Source organism: Pleurodeles waltl, chromosome 2_2 (genome assembly GCF_031143425.1).
Source record: "Pleurodeles waltl isolate 20211129_DDA chromosome 2_2, aPleWal1.hap1.20221129, whole genome shotgun sequence".
Lineage (NCBI taxonomy): Eukaryota > Metazoa > Chordata > Amphibia > Caudata > Salamandridae > Pleurodeles > Pleurodeles waltl.
The window spans coordinates 83790866-83806069 of NC_090439.1; the positions used below are offsets into that span (position 1 = coordinate 83790866).

The window sequence follows — 15204 nt, forward strand, 5'->3', positions numbered from 1 at the left end:
GCCTCCCATGCTGTTGCGTGTCCTGTCCCTCTCGCATTGTTGCTTGCCCTGTCCCTCAACCAGCCTCTAGAAGTGTTGCTTGCACATCCTTCCCTGACAACAGGTCTTGCCCATCAAGTGTTACTGGCTTTATCATTGCCTTTTAGCCATGCTGTGCACCATGGCTGAAGGTTGGAAAAAAAGGCTCTATGGTGCAGCCACCACTGACCATTTTAAGAAGATTCCCTGCAAATTATCTCCTCCATGTATTCACTCACTAGTGCCATGAGTCAGATGGTCTGACTGTCTCACTTGGGCACAGGACTCAGGAGAAGGCTGCAGGGTTTGATGTAAGGGGGGCTCAATCACAAACATGAGAGATTTCAAGTCTGCATTATTAAAAATGTGTTTAATCCTACACTACTTGAGTAATCAAACCCCAAGACAGCTATCAGTCCCAAATAGCCTCTGAGATTGGGCTACAGTAGGCCATGTTTTTATTTGTTCACTGCATAAGAGCAGAAAATAAAAAGGCATGCCCTCTTCTCATGAAAAGCTGTAGGAAGGTATTGATAAACTCTGTAAGCAGTAGAGAAAGAAAAACAGTTGCCTACATTTTAAAGCAGTAGGGAATAAATGTATTGTTTACTGCTAGCAAAACACTGGTCACAAATACTGTGCAGCATTCTGGAGACCAGTAAATAATTTCCTGAATCAACCTTTGTATGTTGGAAATGGCCCTTTTTGCAGGGTCATCCCTAAAGTGTTTGCCTCCTTCCTCCTAGTTTTTGTGACGTGTTTTTGTGGGCTTTAGGACTCTGGGAACTTTACCACCTCTAACCAGTGCTAAAATGGACATGCTCTCTGTGTAAACTGCATTGTTGTTTGGTTTATCCATGATTGACATATTCGATTTACTAGTAAGTCCCTAGTAAAGTGCACTAGAGGTGCCCAGGGCCTGTAAATCAAATGCTTCTAGTGGGCCTGCAACACTGCTTGTGCAACCCACATTACTAGCCCTGAAACATGGCTGCAACCTGCCACTGCAGTGTCTGTGTGTGCAGTTTTAAACTGCCAATTTGACTTGGCCAGTGTACCCACTTGCCAGGCCTAAACCTTCCCTTTTTATACATGTAAGGCACCCCTAAGGTAGGCCCCAGGAAGCCTCATGGGCAGGGTGCAGTGTTTGTTAAAGGTGGGACATGTACTGATGTGTGTAACATGTCCTAACATTGAAATACTGCTAAATTCACTCTTCACTGTGGCAAGGCCTATCTCGCTAATAGGTTAACATTGCGGCTGCCTTTAAATAATGTTAAAGTGCAGATTCCCTATGAGAGCAGATCGAAATATGGAGTTTGGGGTCTCTGAACTCACAACTTAAAAATACATATTTTAGTAAAATTGGTTTTTAGATTGCTAGTTTGAAAATGCCACTTTTAGAAAGTAGGCATTTTCTTGCTCAAACCATTCTGTTACACTGCCTGTTTGTGGGTTGCCTGTCTGGGTTAGTTTGACAATTGGGCTGTTTGTGAACCCCTCTAGACACTGAGACAAAGGAAACTGGGGTGTAGCTTGCATATTCTGTTGAGTCATCTGTGCTAGAGTGGAGGGAGGAGTGGTCACTTGCACCTGAATGAGCTGTGCCTCCCCTCTCACAATGCAATCTCCAACCCACTGGTGTGTGTCTGGGGCCAGGCCTGGGTAAGGCAGAATCCTGTAAACAACAGAGACTTTACTTTGAAGTTCGCCAACTTCAAAGTCAGATAGTGGTATAAGTAGTAGTAGTATAAGCCCCAGATTCTATATTTTTTCAAGATCACTTCTAGATTCAAGAGGAACCTCTGCCAAGGAGAAGAGCTGAAGAGCTGAGAAGTGCTGCCCCAACACGTGACTGTGCTTTGTTGGGCTATCCACCAGTTTCTGCTTCTGCCTGTGAAAGGGGACAAAGACTGGATTTTGTTGAGCATTCCTGCTTAAGAAGAATCTCCAAGGGCTTGAACTGAGTTTACCTCCTGTTTTGAAGTCTCAGGGCCATCAAAGACTTCCTCTGCCAGCACCTGGATTCTCTGCTGAGAATCCTGTGAAGTGGTGCCCTATCCAGTCCCTGGGCCCTTGAAAGGTGAAGTTGGTATAACAAGAGCTGAAATCCACACACAGAACTCCGTGCAGGGAAATTTTTGATGCACCAACTGCAACGCAGCTGATTAACAACACGCCGCCGCCTTCGCGGCTAAAATCGATGCTCCACCTGTATCACAGCTGGGAGATCAACACATCGTGGCTGGAGAAACAACACGCAAAACCCACTTGCAGTTACTGATAATGATGCAAACTCAATGCAACGTGGTTTTCTATCACCATGCAATCGGATTTCTCACTCATCGTCTCTGGGTGTCAAAGTCATCCCAACCCTGCGCAGATCCAAGGTGCCCCATCCAGAAATCAACGCATTGCTCTCTTGCGAGGGAGAAAAACGACGCATCGCCACTCCGACTGGAGAAGAAACTACGCACGGCCTCCCTTGCGAGGAAGGAATCAATGCATCTCTTCCTTTTCTGATGCATGCTCAACAGCCCAGCTTTATTTTTAACGCTAACCATGTACTTTGTGTTAAATCAACGTTTCCATTGTTTTCTATGGAGTAAGAATCTTATTCTTTTGAAAATTCATATTTTGACTTGTGTATGTTGGTGTTCTGTCATTTTTGTTTGATTTAGATAAATATTGCCTATTTTTCTAAACTGGTGTAGAGTCCATTTTGTAGTGTTTTCACTGTGTTACTGCGTGTGTTGGTACAAATACTTTACACATTGCCTCTGGGCTAAGCCTGCCTGCTTGGGCCAGGCTACCAAGGGCGTAAGTGGGGGTTAACCATGTGTGTTTCTCTATTGCCCTGACAAGAGTGAGGGTCCTTTCTTGGACAGGGGGTAGCCTGACTGCCAACCAAAGACCCCATTTCTAACAATGTACAAATAGATTGGTTCTGAAAATTCAGTTATGGAGTGGGTCGCAATCTGACCTACCTAAATAATTCATTAAGAAAGTCACTAATTGCAACTAACTGTGATTGGAATTCACCTTAGAGACTGTGGCCTGCTGAGGTCAGCACAGCACCATGTCTGCCTTTCAATAAAGCAAACCTTATATGTTTTATTACAGCCCATTTATCTTAAAGGACACATGACTGCTTTTAAAAAGAAAAGTTTTTTGTTTGCTTGAGAGTTGCCAGCTATACAGAATTTTTTTCTTTTAACTTCACAAAGGGGACGTGAGCTTAAAGGAACTCCTTCCATTTTGCAAATGTGCTATGCCATCTTAAAAGTCAATGTAACTTATGCGCAACACTGGATCAACATTCGTTCTCTCATGACACTGCTCGCTCTCACCATTTAGGTGATGATACCTCCTACATAGACTTACAATCTACTTGTCACAACTCCCACACCATTTACTATTACCCACTCAGTACAATTCAGAACCCAATTGCCATGCCATATATTTGCACACAGACCACAACTCCGCTACATGCAGCACAACTGGGCAGCATCACTTATCTCAACACTCATATCCCTTGCTTCCAATGCTACTTTCTTACATAATTCACTTAAAATCAGTCTTTAACAGCACACTTTATTTATAACTCATTCACACAAGTACCTGTTCAAGGCATTCACCACCACTCACTCTTAACATCACTCATATAACTGTGTCACAACACTAATCGCTTATCCTACTCATTCACTGTAACACCCCAACAAAGAACCATTTAGCCATTTGAGGTGTTCCACAGCAACATCAGCAAAAATGTATAACTCACTCACAGAGCACTGACTCCCATTACTCCAGTTCAGAAACAAAGCACATAAGATGCATTATCACTTGTCTCCGTCATCTATTCACTGACACCTCACAACACACATTCAGCTGCATACAATATCAGTCATCCCATCAGAACACCACTATGACACACACTCGCAGCCCCAACTACAGCACCAGACACTCATTCCACTCTCTAGCTTGTAGGCAGTTTCAACAGTATTTACTTTTGGTACCAAACACTCACACTGTCACACAACCACATGATAACCTGTTCACACAACTATCTCTAATCTCAACCACCAACTTCACCATTCACCACCTCACTCTAGCATTTGTACTCCTGGACCAGTCACACAACTACTTTACTACTGAGGGCCTGATGTAGAGTTAGGTGGATTGGGTTGCTCCATCACAGGAATAGCTCAGCTGAAGTCACTGGATGACTTCCTTTTTGACTTGGGAGTACCTGAACAATGACTTGTAACCACATTTGCAATCTCAAGCCGTTAACACCTTGCATTCTGAATAGGAGTGAGGAGGAGAAAAGCCCTTTTCATACCTCCGCCCGTAGGCAAATCAGAATGAGTCTAGAAAAGTTTTTTCTAACTCCCAAATAATTATTGATACATTCCTACATGTACTTTCACAGTAAAAAAAAAGTCTGCAGTTTTGCAAACCGTAGCCTTTGCTATTGCAAAATGCAGTTAAAACATCAGGTTGTAAGAATATTGATTAGTAAATCTGGGCTAGAATCCAGCTTGCTTAAATCCTAAACAGGATCATCCTTTGCAAACTTTGTGTCTGAAATAGCTAAACATGCCTTTTAATCTTCTTGCTATTCATATTTAAATTATTTTGACTTTGCGTAGATTCAGCTTGCTAATGGAGCAATATTGCAAATAAATATCTAATTCATTCTTGCTAATTGCTGAATTTTATAAGAACAATAAAGCAATCGTTTAAAATGTGATATTGAGGTATGTCTTGTATCTGAATTACATTATGCCTGACTTGTTCTTGTTAAAATACTCTTTCACTGTGCAGGTATGTGACGGGAATGTTAGAATGATGTCATTGTTCATTTCTTTTTCTTGCCTGCACCCTTTTGTGCCTTCATCTGGACAATGCCTATTTTCATTAGTCCTAAGGCAATGATTGATGCAGTGCCTTGTCTGTGTAATCTGCATTCAATGTAAAGGTTTGATTCCTCCAATGATAGTTGAAAGGTATAATATGCATGCTGCTGAGCACTGTGATGAACCTGTGAGTGACATGTTCAAAATGTAGTAGGAAGGTTGTATGGGTTCAAGCGTATGTTGCAGTCACAAATGTGTATCCTGCAGAATACACAGTAATGTAGCTTCCTCTGTAAAGCACCCTGTGCAAATAGCTGTATGTGCCCTTAAAAATTGTGCTTGAAAATCTACATCCCTAAATCAGACATTCATTCTTTCATGGTTCGTAACAGTGCGGTTAGCGATGGTAAGTGACAAAATAGGTGCAGGGAAGGGTGGGGGAGCACTCATCTCCATCTACATCAATATCATGTTAAAGTCTGGAAATTAGAGCACTGCTGGAGTGCATACTTCAAGGGCAGACACCCGCACACCATCTTTACCTTACTTTTGTACTTAATGCCCTGCTTCTGAACTAATGGATATTTTGGGGATGCTTGCCGCTCAGTGGGGCTTGCAACAGCTCACACGGCTGGGTGTAGAGAATCCCACAATTCCTTTTGGCATGGCAGGTATTCATGTGGGATTTTCAGGTGGGATTCTCAGCTGCTCCTGGTGCAGGTTCCTTTTCCTGTCCTATAAGTGCAAAACATTGGCACAGTCCTCAGTTGTTCCCGGTGCTAGAAAAAAAATCCCTTTCTTAGGCTAATGCATCAGTCTTCACACACTGCCATCTTACTCTTCTTCCATTAACAACATTGTTCCTGTATCGCTTTTGTGACGTGACACTCATGTGACCCATTGTTAGACTTGGCATCCTTGGCGTGGTCTCCCCTAACTTTTTGCCTCTGCTTCCCAGGTTGTTGATGTGTGCTGGACTCTGTTTTTGCTGTTTTTGATACCCTGGGCACTTTACCACTGCTAACCAATGCTAAAATGCAAGTGCTCCTCTGTAAAATGTATGTGTAATTGACTTAACAAAAAAAACAAAAAGAGGGTCCCTGATCAGATATGGAGAGAGATCCAGGGAAATAGAATAGAAGAAACAAACATCACTCTCCCATTAATGTTTAAAGTATTAATTAATCTGAAATAACACCATATTAAACACACAATGATTTTATTCATATATAAATATGAACCAAAGCACATATGTAATAAGACAAATCCCCCCAACGACAAAACAAAAAGGTCAATAATTCAACTTATATACCGATAAAACTACAACACAAACGAACAGACATACTGGACCAAAACAAACTACAACATCAAAAAATCGTGTGCCGTATACAAGGATTGTATGTGAAATTGTATAAATATATAATTTCATACTCTTATGATTTTGATCATGGTTGTTGAACATTATTGTCTTTATTTTTATTTGTTAGTATACATTGATGTCATTATTTGTTTGTCCGGCTTTGATGTTGTCGTTTGTTTTCATTCATGGTGCAGTGTATGTTAAAGGTGGGACATGTACTGATTTGTGTTACATGTCCTAATAGGGAAATACTGCTAAATTCAGTCTTCACTGTTGCAAGGTGTATCTCTCTCTCATAGGTTAACATTGGGTCTGCCTTTAAATATAAGATTAACGTGCATATTCCCTTTGTGAGCAGATTGAAATCAGGAGTTTAGGGTCTCTGAACTCACAATTTAAAAATACATCTTTTAGTGAAGTTGGTTTTTAGATTGTTAGTTTGAAAATGCCACTTTTAGAAAGTAGGCATTTTCTTGCTTAAACCATTCTGTGACTCTCCCTGTTTGTGGATTCCCTGTCTGGGTCATTTTGACAGTTAGGGCTGTTGGCACCTCTCCTCTAGACAGTGACACAAAGGGAGCTGGGGTGTAGCCTGCATATCCTGATGAGCCGTATGTGCTAGAGTGGAGGGAGGAGTGGTCACTCACACCTGAATGGGCTATGCCTGCCCTCTCACAATGCAGTCCGCAACCCCCTGGTGTGTGTCTGAGGCCTGGCATGGGCAAGGCAGGATCTTGTGAACAATGGAGACTTTCCTTTAAAGTAGGCCTACTTTAAAGGCAGAAAGAGGTATAAGTATTGGACCCCAAACCCCTGAAAATTAGATTACTTCTGGAACCAAGAGGAACCTCTGCCAAGGAGAAGAGCTGGAGAGCTGGAAGAGGAGTACTGCCCCTTTGCCTGTGACTGTTCTTTGTTTGGTTGGCCTGCAGTAGCTGCTTCTGCCTGAAAGAGGACAAAGACAAACTTTTGTGTGACTTTCCACTGGTGAAGAATCTCCAAGGGCTTAAATTGGGCTTGCCTCCTGTTGTTGATGTCTCAGGGACATTGAAGACTTCTCTCTGCCAGCACTTGAACTCTCTGCTGAGTCTCCTTCCCTGCCAAGTGGGGCCCTAAACTGTATCTGGGCCCTTAAAAGGTGAAGCTGGTGGAAAAGGACAGAAATCCACCACAGACTGCCGTGCGGGGAAACTTTTGACGCACCATCCGCAACCTGGCTGATAAATAACGTGCCGCCTGCCTTGTGGTTAAAATCAACTCACCACCTGCATCGTGGCTGGGAGATAGAGGAATCTCAGCTGGAGAAACAATGTGCAACACCCGCTAGTGGCTGCTGATAACGATGCAAGCCCCACACAGCATGGTTTCCTGACACCGTGCAACCGGATTTCGAATGCAATATTGTTGGGTGTGAAAAATCAACACAATGTCTGCCCAGACCCAAGGTGCCTGCTAGGGAATCTACGCATTGCTGTCTTGCAGGAGAGGAAACGATGCATGCCAACCCAACCGGAGAAGAAACGACGCGTGGTCTTGCTTGCATTTGAGAAATTGACGCATCGCTGGCCTTTTTCAAAGCACGCTCGCCTGTGTGGCTTTATTTTTTATGCTAACCAGGTACTTTGTGTAACAACAGCATTCTCACTGTTTTCTAAGGATTAAGACTCTTATTCTTTTTAAAATTCATATCTTGACTTGTGTATGTAGGATTTTTGTTGTTTTGGTCTTGTTTGATTTAGATAAATAGTTCCTTTTTTTCTAAACTGGTGTGGTGTCCATTTTGTAGTGTTTGCACTGTATTACTGTATGTGTTGGTACAAATACTTTACACATTGCTTCTAATGTTAAACCTGCATGCTCGGCCAAACTACCAAGGAGTGAGCGGGGGTTAACTGAGTGTGATTCTCCTTTACCCTGACTATAGTGAGGGTCCTTGCTTGGACAGAGGGTAACCTAACTGCCAACCAAAGACCCCGTTTCTAATACCCCTGAATCAAAACACGTGCTTATCTATTCCACGTACAGGGGAAGTGCACTCTATAGCTCTTCTCCTCTATCGACCAAAAATCGAGCTATGCCATGAAACTTTTGAAAGTGTCAACATTAATTCTCTGTACCTTGTTTAATTAATAGGAAATATTCTGACAAAATAATTAATTTTAAATAAGGAAAATAAATAACAAAATAACATTAAGGAGCTTGACTTCACACCCAAACATCTATAAAATACAACAGGTAAGATCTGCAATTATCTATCCTTTCTTAAACGTCATCTCATTTCAGTTTCTTTACAGTAGATTCCAATCTGAGCACAGTGTCAATACAGTTTACCTGTGTATTTTTATTGCTGTACATCACAGGAAGTTATCATATATGCATAAATATAAATTCATAATTTACATCATTACTATTAGGAGACTTTATTTAGGAGAGTTGTGTAGGCATATATAAAGCTTTCAGGATTTTGTTTTTACATTTTTTTTGCCAGCATTTAGGAGTTGAGACATTTTACATAGTAGGATGGGCATTATCTCCACTCAGTCTGCGACCACTGGCACAAATGCAAAGGGAGTTACTGATTCTGTGTAGGTCGGAATAGGACATGGTATGTAAAGCACCGGGTCAATATCAATACCCTGAGAAGTACTAGATACCTCCTTTCTGGGGTTTGGCTTTGTAAATGGGGGACAACATGCAGATTCAGTTGCTATTGCTCTGTGATATGCAGGTTTTGTGTTTTTCTAGATATTTTTCCCCAATAAATGTTCAATATTTTACCTGGTAAAATCAGTGGGGGTTTGATTATCATTGCAAATCTTGGAATTCGCATCCTTTTGCAAATTTCTTAATTAACCTCTAGCTATAATCAGGGGCAGTATTTTCCCACCATCTTTGGCAGTTACAACTAATTACACTAAGATAAAGATAAGATAAAGTGAATTACACTGCTGGAACAAAAGGCCCCATCGGAAGGACAACATTGTAAAAGTAAGAATAAATATTTGAATGTATATTCACTATTCTCAACTGACTCCCTATGTAAATTGAAGGTATATATATCATCAAGGGACACATCAAGGGTATGGATAGTAAGTCCCTTTTATAACTTTCTTGTGATATTGAACACGTTGGCTTAGATATGTCTGTAGGGACAATGCTCAGAACACAGTGTTTAAGTAGAATAGCTGTCCGGATCTTGGAAGTGTCTGGATCTTTTTCTTCATCATTGTCCAGTTTCCACGGCTGTGGGAATCAATGCTGTAGTATTAGCCAGGACAAAAAGAGACCTTTGTGAGCCACTTTTGGAGTGCATGTGGTTTTCTGTAGATCCTAAATTAATGGGTAAACATTACCCCCAGAGCTTATCTTACAATAAAAAAAAACAGAAGAGCAAATGTGAGAGGGGGAGATTGTGACCTAATGGCCTGAGCTGCCAACTTTGGAGCAGAGGAACCACTTTCGAGTCTTAGAAGTTGACACAATATCCTATGATTCTGAACAGATCACTTAATCTTCCTGTGCCTACAAAAAATGAATGTGTAACATAACTGGTGCTCCTTAAAATGTCCCAATATCTTCGGGTCAATTTCACCCTATATATAACTGAAAAAAAAGAACAAATGACGTGAACATTCAAGAGAGAAGAGTGGAAGCTAAAATAGGTCTAATTTTTGGGCAGAAATTGTGCCCTATGTGAATGCAGAACACAGAGACATACTCAGATGAAATTGGCTTGTGTACTCACAGGATCGTAGCTCCAAGTGGGTTGTTTGGGGTGTTACAATCTCTTAAAACAATGTATTCTATAGTAAATAGTTGGATACAAGTGCTTTCAGTCAGGTAATGTGAACTGCCTGTTGGATTTCATCTGGGGTTTTTACATGCCTGCACTAACAAATACAAAGACACTCTCTCTCATCTATGTTTTGAAGGCCTTAAAGACGTTGATTAGTTTGAAAAATATTGCTTAGGTACCCGTAACAATCCGTGCTCCACCCTCTTTCCACTGTCCTTAAGACCCCCTCATTTATTTCCTGCCTACCACATAATGGCCCAGATTTAAGAAGGCCTGGCTCCTCCTTGCTCCGCATTAGCATCAATTTTTAATGAAGCTAACGTGGGCCAACGAGGCCAAATTCGCCATACTATTTTTTTTTTTTACAAAGTTGTAACCCCTTCCGCTACATTATGCCTATGCCAGGCATGATCTATGCAAGGGGGCTTTCCCGTTAAGTGGACTGCAAAAATGGCACAGTGGAACCTAAGAGATTCCACTGCCCATTTTGAGAGGCTATTTTTAACGCCTGCATAGAGCAAGCGTTGTAAGGGGACATACCATTGTTTTCAATGGGACCCTATGTACTCTGCATGATTAGCATCAAATTTTGGCACTAATCCAACACAGTACATCAATAGTGGAAAAAATGTGACACTATTGCTCCACCCTGCGCCATGGTGCACCTTATAATAAATACAGTGTACACACGGTGGCGGTAGTGGGGAGCTAAGGGGCGCAAGAAAAGTGGTGCTGCATTAGATGCAGTGCCACTTTTCATAAATGTGGGCAAATGTGTTTTAAAAAGATGTCCCAGCATGATTGTTTGGAAATCTACCCCTATGTACACATAGTCACTAAAAATCCAGTGTGAAACTAACTTCGAGCTGAAATTATCCCTGTGCTGGCGCCAGCAGGCAAAACAAGGAACAAAGTTATGCATGTGTCGGAGACTTCCTACACAAATGGGATTTCTATAGGTAGCTGAGTGGAAATAGTGGATCTGACTAGTTACCTGAATGGGAGGGAGAGAGTGAAAATTATAATTTGCAAAATGTGCAGTTGAAACAAGCTAGAAACAGTTTCCCACTAAACTTGAAATCTGCATGCACTTACTTCCTTTGAATTACAGCTGAGACATTTTTATTTCTGTGCTCATGGGGAGACCCTCCCATGTTCTTTGGCCAAACGTCTTGCCATTTGGTAGTACAGACACACATATGGTGTGCTGGTATATGACAATAAACAATTAGGCCAAGATTTAAGAGGGCCTAGTGCCTCCTTGTGCCACATTAGCATCATTTTTTTTACTGTAATGCGGCTGAACGAGGCCAAAATCGCCACGCCATATTTACAAAGAGATGCAATGCATGCATTACACTATTTTGTAACCCCTTGCACCACAATATGCCTGTGCCAGGCATAATGTATGCAAGGGGGTGTTCCCCCATTAGCGGGACCGCAAAAATTGCACAGTGGATTCTAAGGCCCAGATTTATACTCTATTTGCGCTAAATTAGCGTCATTTTTTTAATGCTAATTCAGCACAAACTTAACTCCATATTTATATTTTGATGCTAGACTAGTCTAGCACCAAAATATTTGAGTTAAAGTCATTTTTTGGATGCGTGAAACCACATTGCGTCAATGAGATGCAAAGTGGGCATTCCCAATCAAAAAATGACTCAAAGTCCCTAGCGCCTTATTTATCCTCCCGTGCAAAAATGGGGCACTGGAGGAAGGCGGGCCTAAATAATGCTGCTAAGCCTGCTTAGTGCCATTATTTAACGCCTGGGTCTGGGCAGGCACTAGAGGACCTGTGGACCCATTTCCATGGTCAAACACCACCCCCAGCCACACCAGAGGGACACCACAGGATGGGGGACCCCATCTCAGGTAAGTATAGGTAAGTAGCGGTAAGTATTTTTTTAAAAAATGTAAGTGCCATTGGGGGCCCCATACATGGCATAGGGTGCAGTGGCCATGCCCAGGGGACCCTAGTCCACTGTGCTGGTCATTGGGGTGGTTGGCATGACTCCTGTCTGTTATAAGACAGGAGTCATGTGGTATGGATTGTTTTGCGTCAAGAAATGACGCTAGACTGGTTAGAGTCATCTTTTTTTTACTCTAACCAGCCTAACATCATATTTGGTACAAAACACCATTCTCCCATACCACCACCCCACCCGGCTAACATAACTTTCCATGATGTTAGCCCACCCTTTGCGCCGCATTGCGCCATTCCATAACTTTGGCGCTCGCCTGGCGTCCTGGAATGGCGAAAGCCGGCACCTTACTTTTTGACACAAAACTGCGCAAATGCAGTTTTGCATCAAAAAGTATAAATCTGGGCCTAGAGCACAGAGCAAGGGGTTAAAATCGGGCACACCATTGCTTTCAAGGGGTCCCTATGTACTGTGCAGGATTGGCGCTAATCCTTCACAGTAAATTAGTAGCGTCACAAATGTTGACGCTATTGCCCCGACCATGCACCATGGTGTGCCGTATATTAAATACGGTCACACATGGTGGCGGTAGAGGGGCACTAAGGGGCGTAAGAAAAGTGATAGTGCATTAGATGCACCACTTTTCTTCAATCAGGCCCTTAATGTGCGGCGCACGATTGCTAGCATAAGTGTTGACAAAAAAAACAAGAACCTAACAAAACTAATTCGAATACAACGCTTTTCAACATCACTCACGGAGAAACCCTCACATGCTTTCTGCGCTCTCTCTTTTTATGGAAGCATTGAGATGTTCTCAGATGTTCTCTGAAGTTCCATTCGTAGTAATGAAAAATTCTAATTTGAAACAGAAAATTGTACCATGCTGGCCAGATAAAGCCAAGAGAAAAAAACATGAATGAGGAGAAATTAATTGTTTTCTTTCCTTTTCAGAGTTCGCATAAGCCAGAATGGGTCGGGCTTTTAGTTTTAGCCGATTGTGCAAAGCACCTCACAAAGCTTCGGTTAGAACTGAGCCTCATCGTTTCAAACACTTAACTTCCTCGTGGCCTGTGCAAGGATTGGTGTCTCAACCTATTTCTTAAGAAGATTTGTCACAATTAAAAAAATAAATTAAAAATATGAATCATCGCCTGACTTCGGAGGGGGGGTAATTATCTACATTTCCAACGTTGTTGCTCTTTTCATTTTCGATAACCCTCTTTTCATTAAACTGTCTCTCCAAAAATAAATATTAAAATAAAACAAGCTAAAATGAAGTGGCACTCTGATGCCACGAGGAGTACTTACCAAGCAGGATGATGACACATAGTAGAATGGCGATTAAGGCTCCAGTGCTTAGACCCGCCGAGGAGAGGAAGGCTTCTGCGTGGCAGGTCCGGACTCGCCCGTCCCTTTCACAAGCGCACACTCGGATCGTGAGGGTGGTCGTGCTGCTTAGAGAGGGGTTTCCACCGTCGGAGATAACAATGGGAAGATAATACACGCTTTGGGCAGTGCGGCTGAATTTCCTCCTCCGTGTAACAATGCTGGCAGTATTATCTGTACAAAAAATAAGCAAGGAATGTAAGGCACAAATGATGGATAGTGACCCGCAGAAGTAATAAAAAATATAAGGGTTATTGAACAGATGGATGAAAACGTTGATAGGAAGGTTGAAACCCATAATTGTCAATGCCAGTTGGTCACACCCGTGTAATGTATTTGCTGTGCTATTTTTCTTTTACTAGAAGTCTGTCTGCCACTCTTGCACTCAAAACGTAGATCAACCATCTGTCAATTGTTTTTAAAGCGAATGAAAAATCTTTAAAAAAAACATGGCGCAGGCATTCACGATGTACTCCTTTTCAGTTTATACTTTCAATTACGGTTCCAAGATAGCAGGCGGCCAGCGCAGAAGTGTAAATTAAAAAATAAAGTATGCAAGAGATGACATGCAATGGAGCAGAAGCGACTTCCAGTGTGCAGGTTTTAGATACTACTACTATTACTACTACTACTACTACTACTGCTGATAATTTTAAATTTTATTAAAAGGGGGTGGGGGGTTCAGAGTATGAACGTTATTGAGGGGTCGCCAAGGGCCGCAGCTGCGACCCCTGACTTGCCGTTGCGACCCCAGGCACTGTCTTTGCGACCCCCGGCCTCAGAGGTGCCTAAATCATTGCCAGGAGCACAATGGCAGCTTGTCCTTAAGAAGTTGGGTGAGGCTCCTATCTCGTTGTTTTCCCTTATTTTTATTACATTGATCGTAAATAATGTTTAAATATTCTCTATTAGTGTAATTAAAATACAATTAGCTAGACTATGGCCCTTCCTAGCAGCTGAGGTAAGTAAAAATTGCTATTAAATGAATGTTGTTTGTGTGCTTGAGGCTGCGTGTGTGTTTGCCGAGAGTGTGTGTACGTGTGAGTGTGTGTATATGTCAGCGTGTGTATGAATTTAATTTAAGGTCAAAGAGTGTGTGATGTCACTTCCGCTTAGCCTGGCATTTTGGTGAACGGACGTTCATGGTTAAAGGACAGGGTGTGAGTGACAGGTAAAGTTAAAGATGCATATAGGCGAAAGCTGATATTATAGGAGCAAATGTTAAATGATGAGTGGCCCAGTACGTACCAGTGTGCTGCGCGGCCCTCTTGAAGAAATGAAATAAAAAAATAAACATAAATATGGTGACTGGGACAAAAGTGAGGAAAGCTACGTACTGCCGTAGAGGCTAGAGGAAAATTATAAAAAGTACCCCTCACATCAGTAATGCAAGGATACAGGTCTGCCGATAAAAATGATGAGAAGCTATGCTCTAGGCGGAGGAAAAAATCAAGAATTGGGAGGAAAGCCTTTGAAAAAAGGGCACAGTAGTGAGATAGACAAAAAAACACCCAATCCACGAGAAGGGAGCTAACCGAAAGCCACCTCTGTGTATGTTTTACTGCAGGCCAGAGGTTCTTAACCTGTGGCCAGGGACCCCTGAGGAATTCTCATGGGAGATACAGCTGGTTAGACAATGAAATAATATTAATAGATTTATAAAGTGTATATCAATTAATCAGCAAAATTAAAAATAACACATTCTCTAAATGTTAAGAAATTTGAATTTGCAGACTAAGAATTAAGTTGGTATCATATTGACTCGTGGGAGCAGTTTAAGTGCGTCAGACAGAACATTGAACGTGATGGGTATCCTCAATTGAATTTAGAAAAGCTTCAACCTTCCCATTAAATTATTAT

General features: G+C 41.9%; 1 protein-coding gene across 2 annotated transcripts in view; it reads right to left on the reverse strand.

The window, feature by feature from the left end:
• Positions 1–15204, reverse strand: part of CDH18 (cadherin 18) — a 2476497-nt gene that overhangs the window by 135770 nt on the left and 2325523 nt on the right. For both annotated transcript variants that reach the window (XM_069219481.1, XM_069219482.1), the window contains exon 13: positions 13267–13518. In XM_069219481.1, the coding sequence (XP_069075582.1) occupies positions 13267–13518 (252 nt within the window). The remainder of the gene's footprint in view (positions 1–13266; positions 13519–15204) is intronic.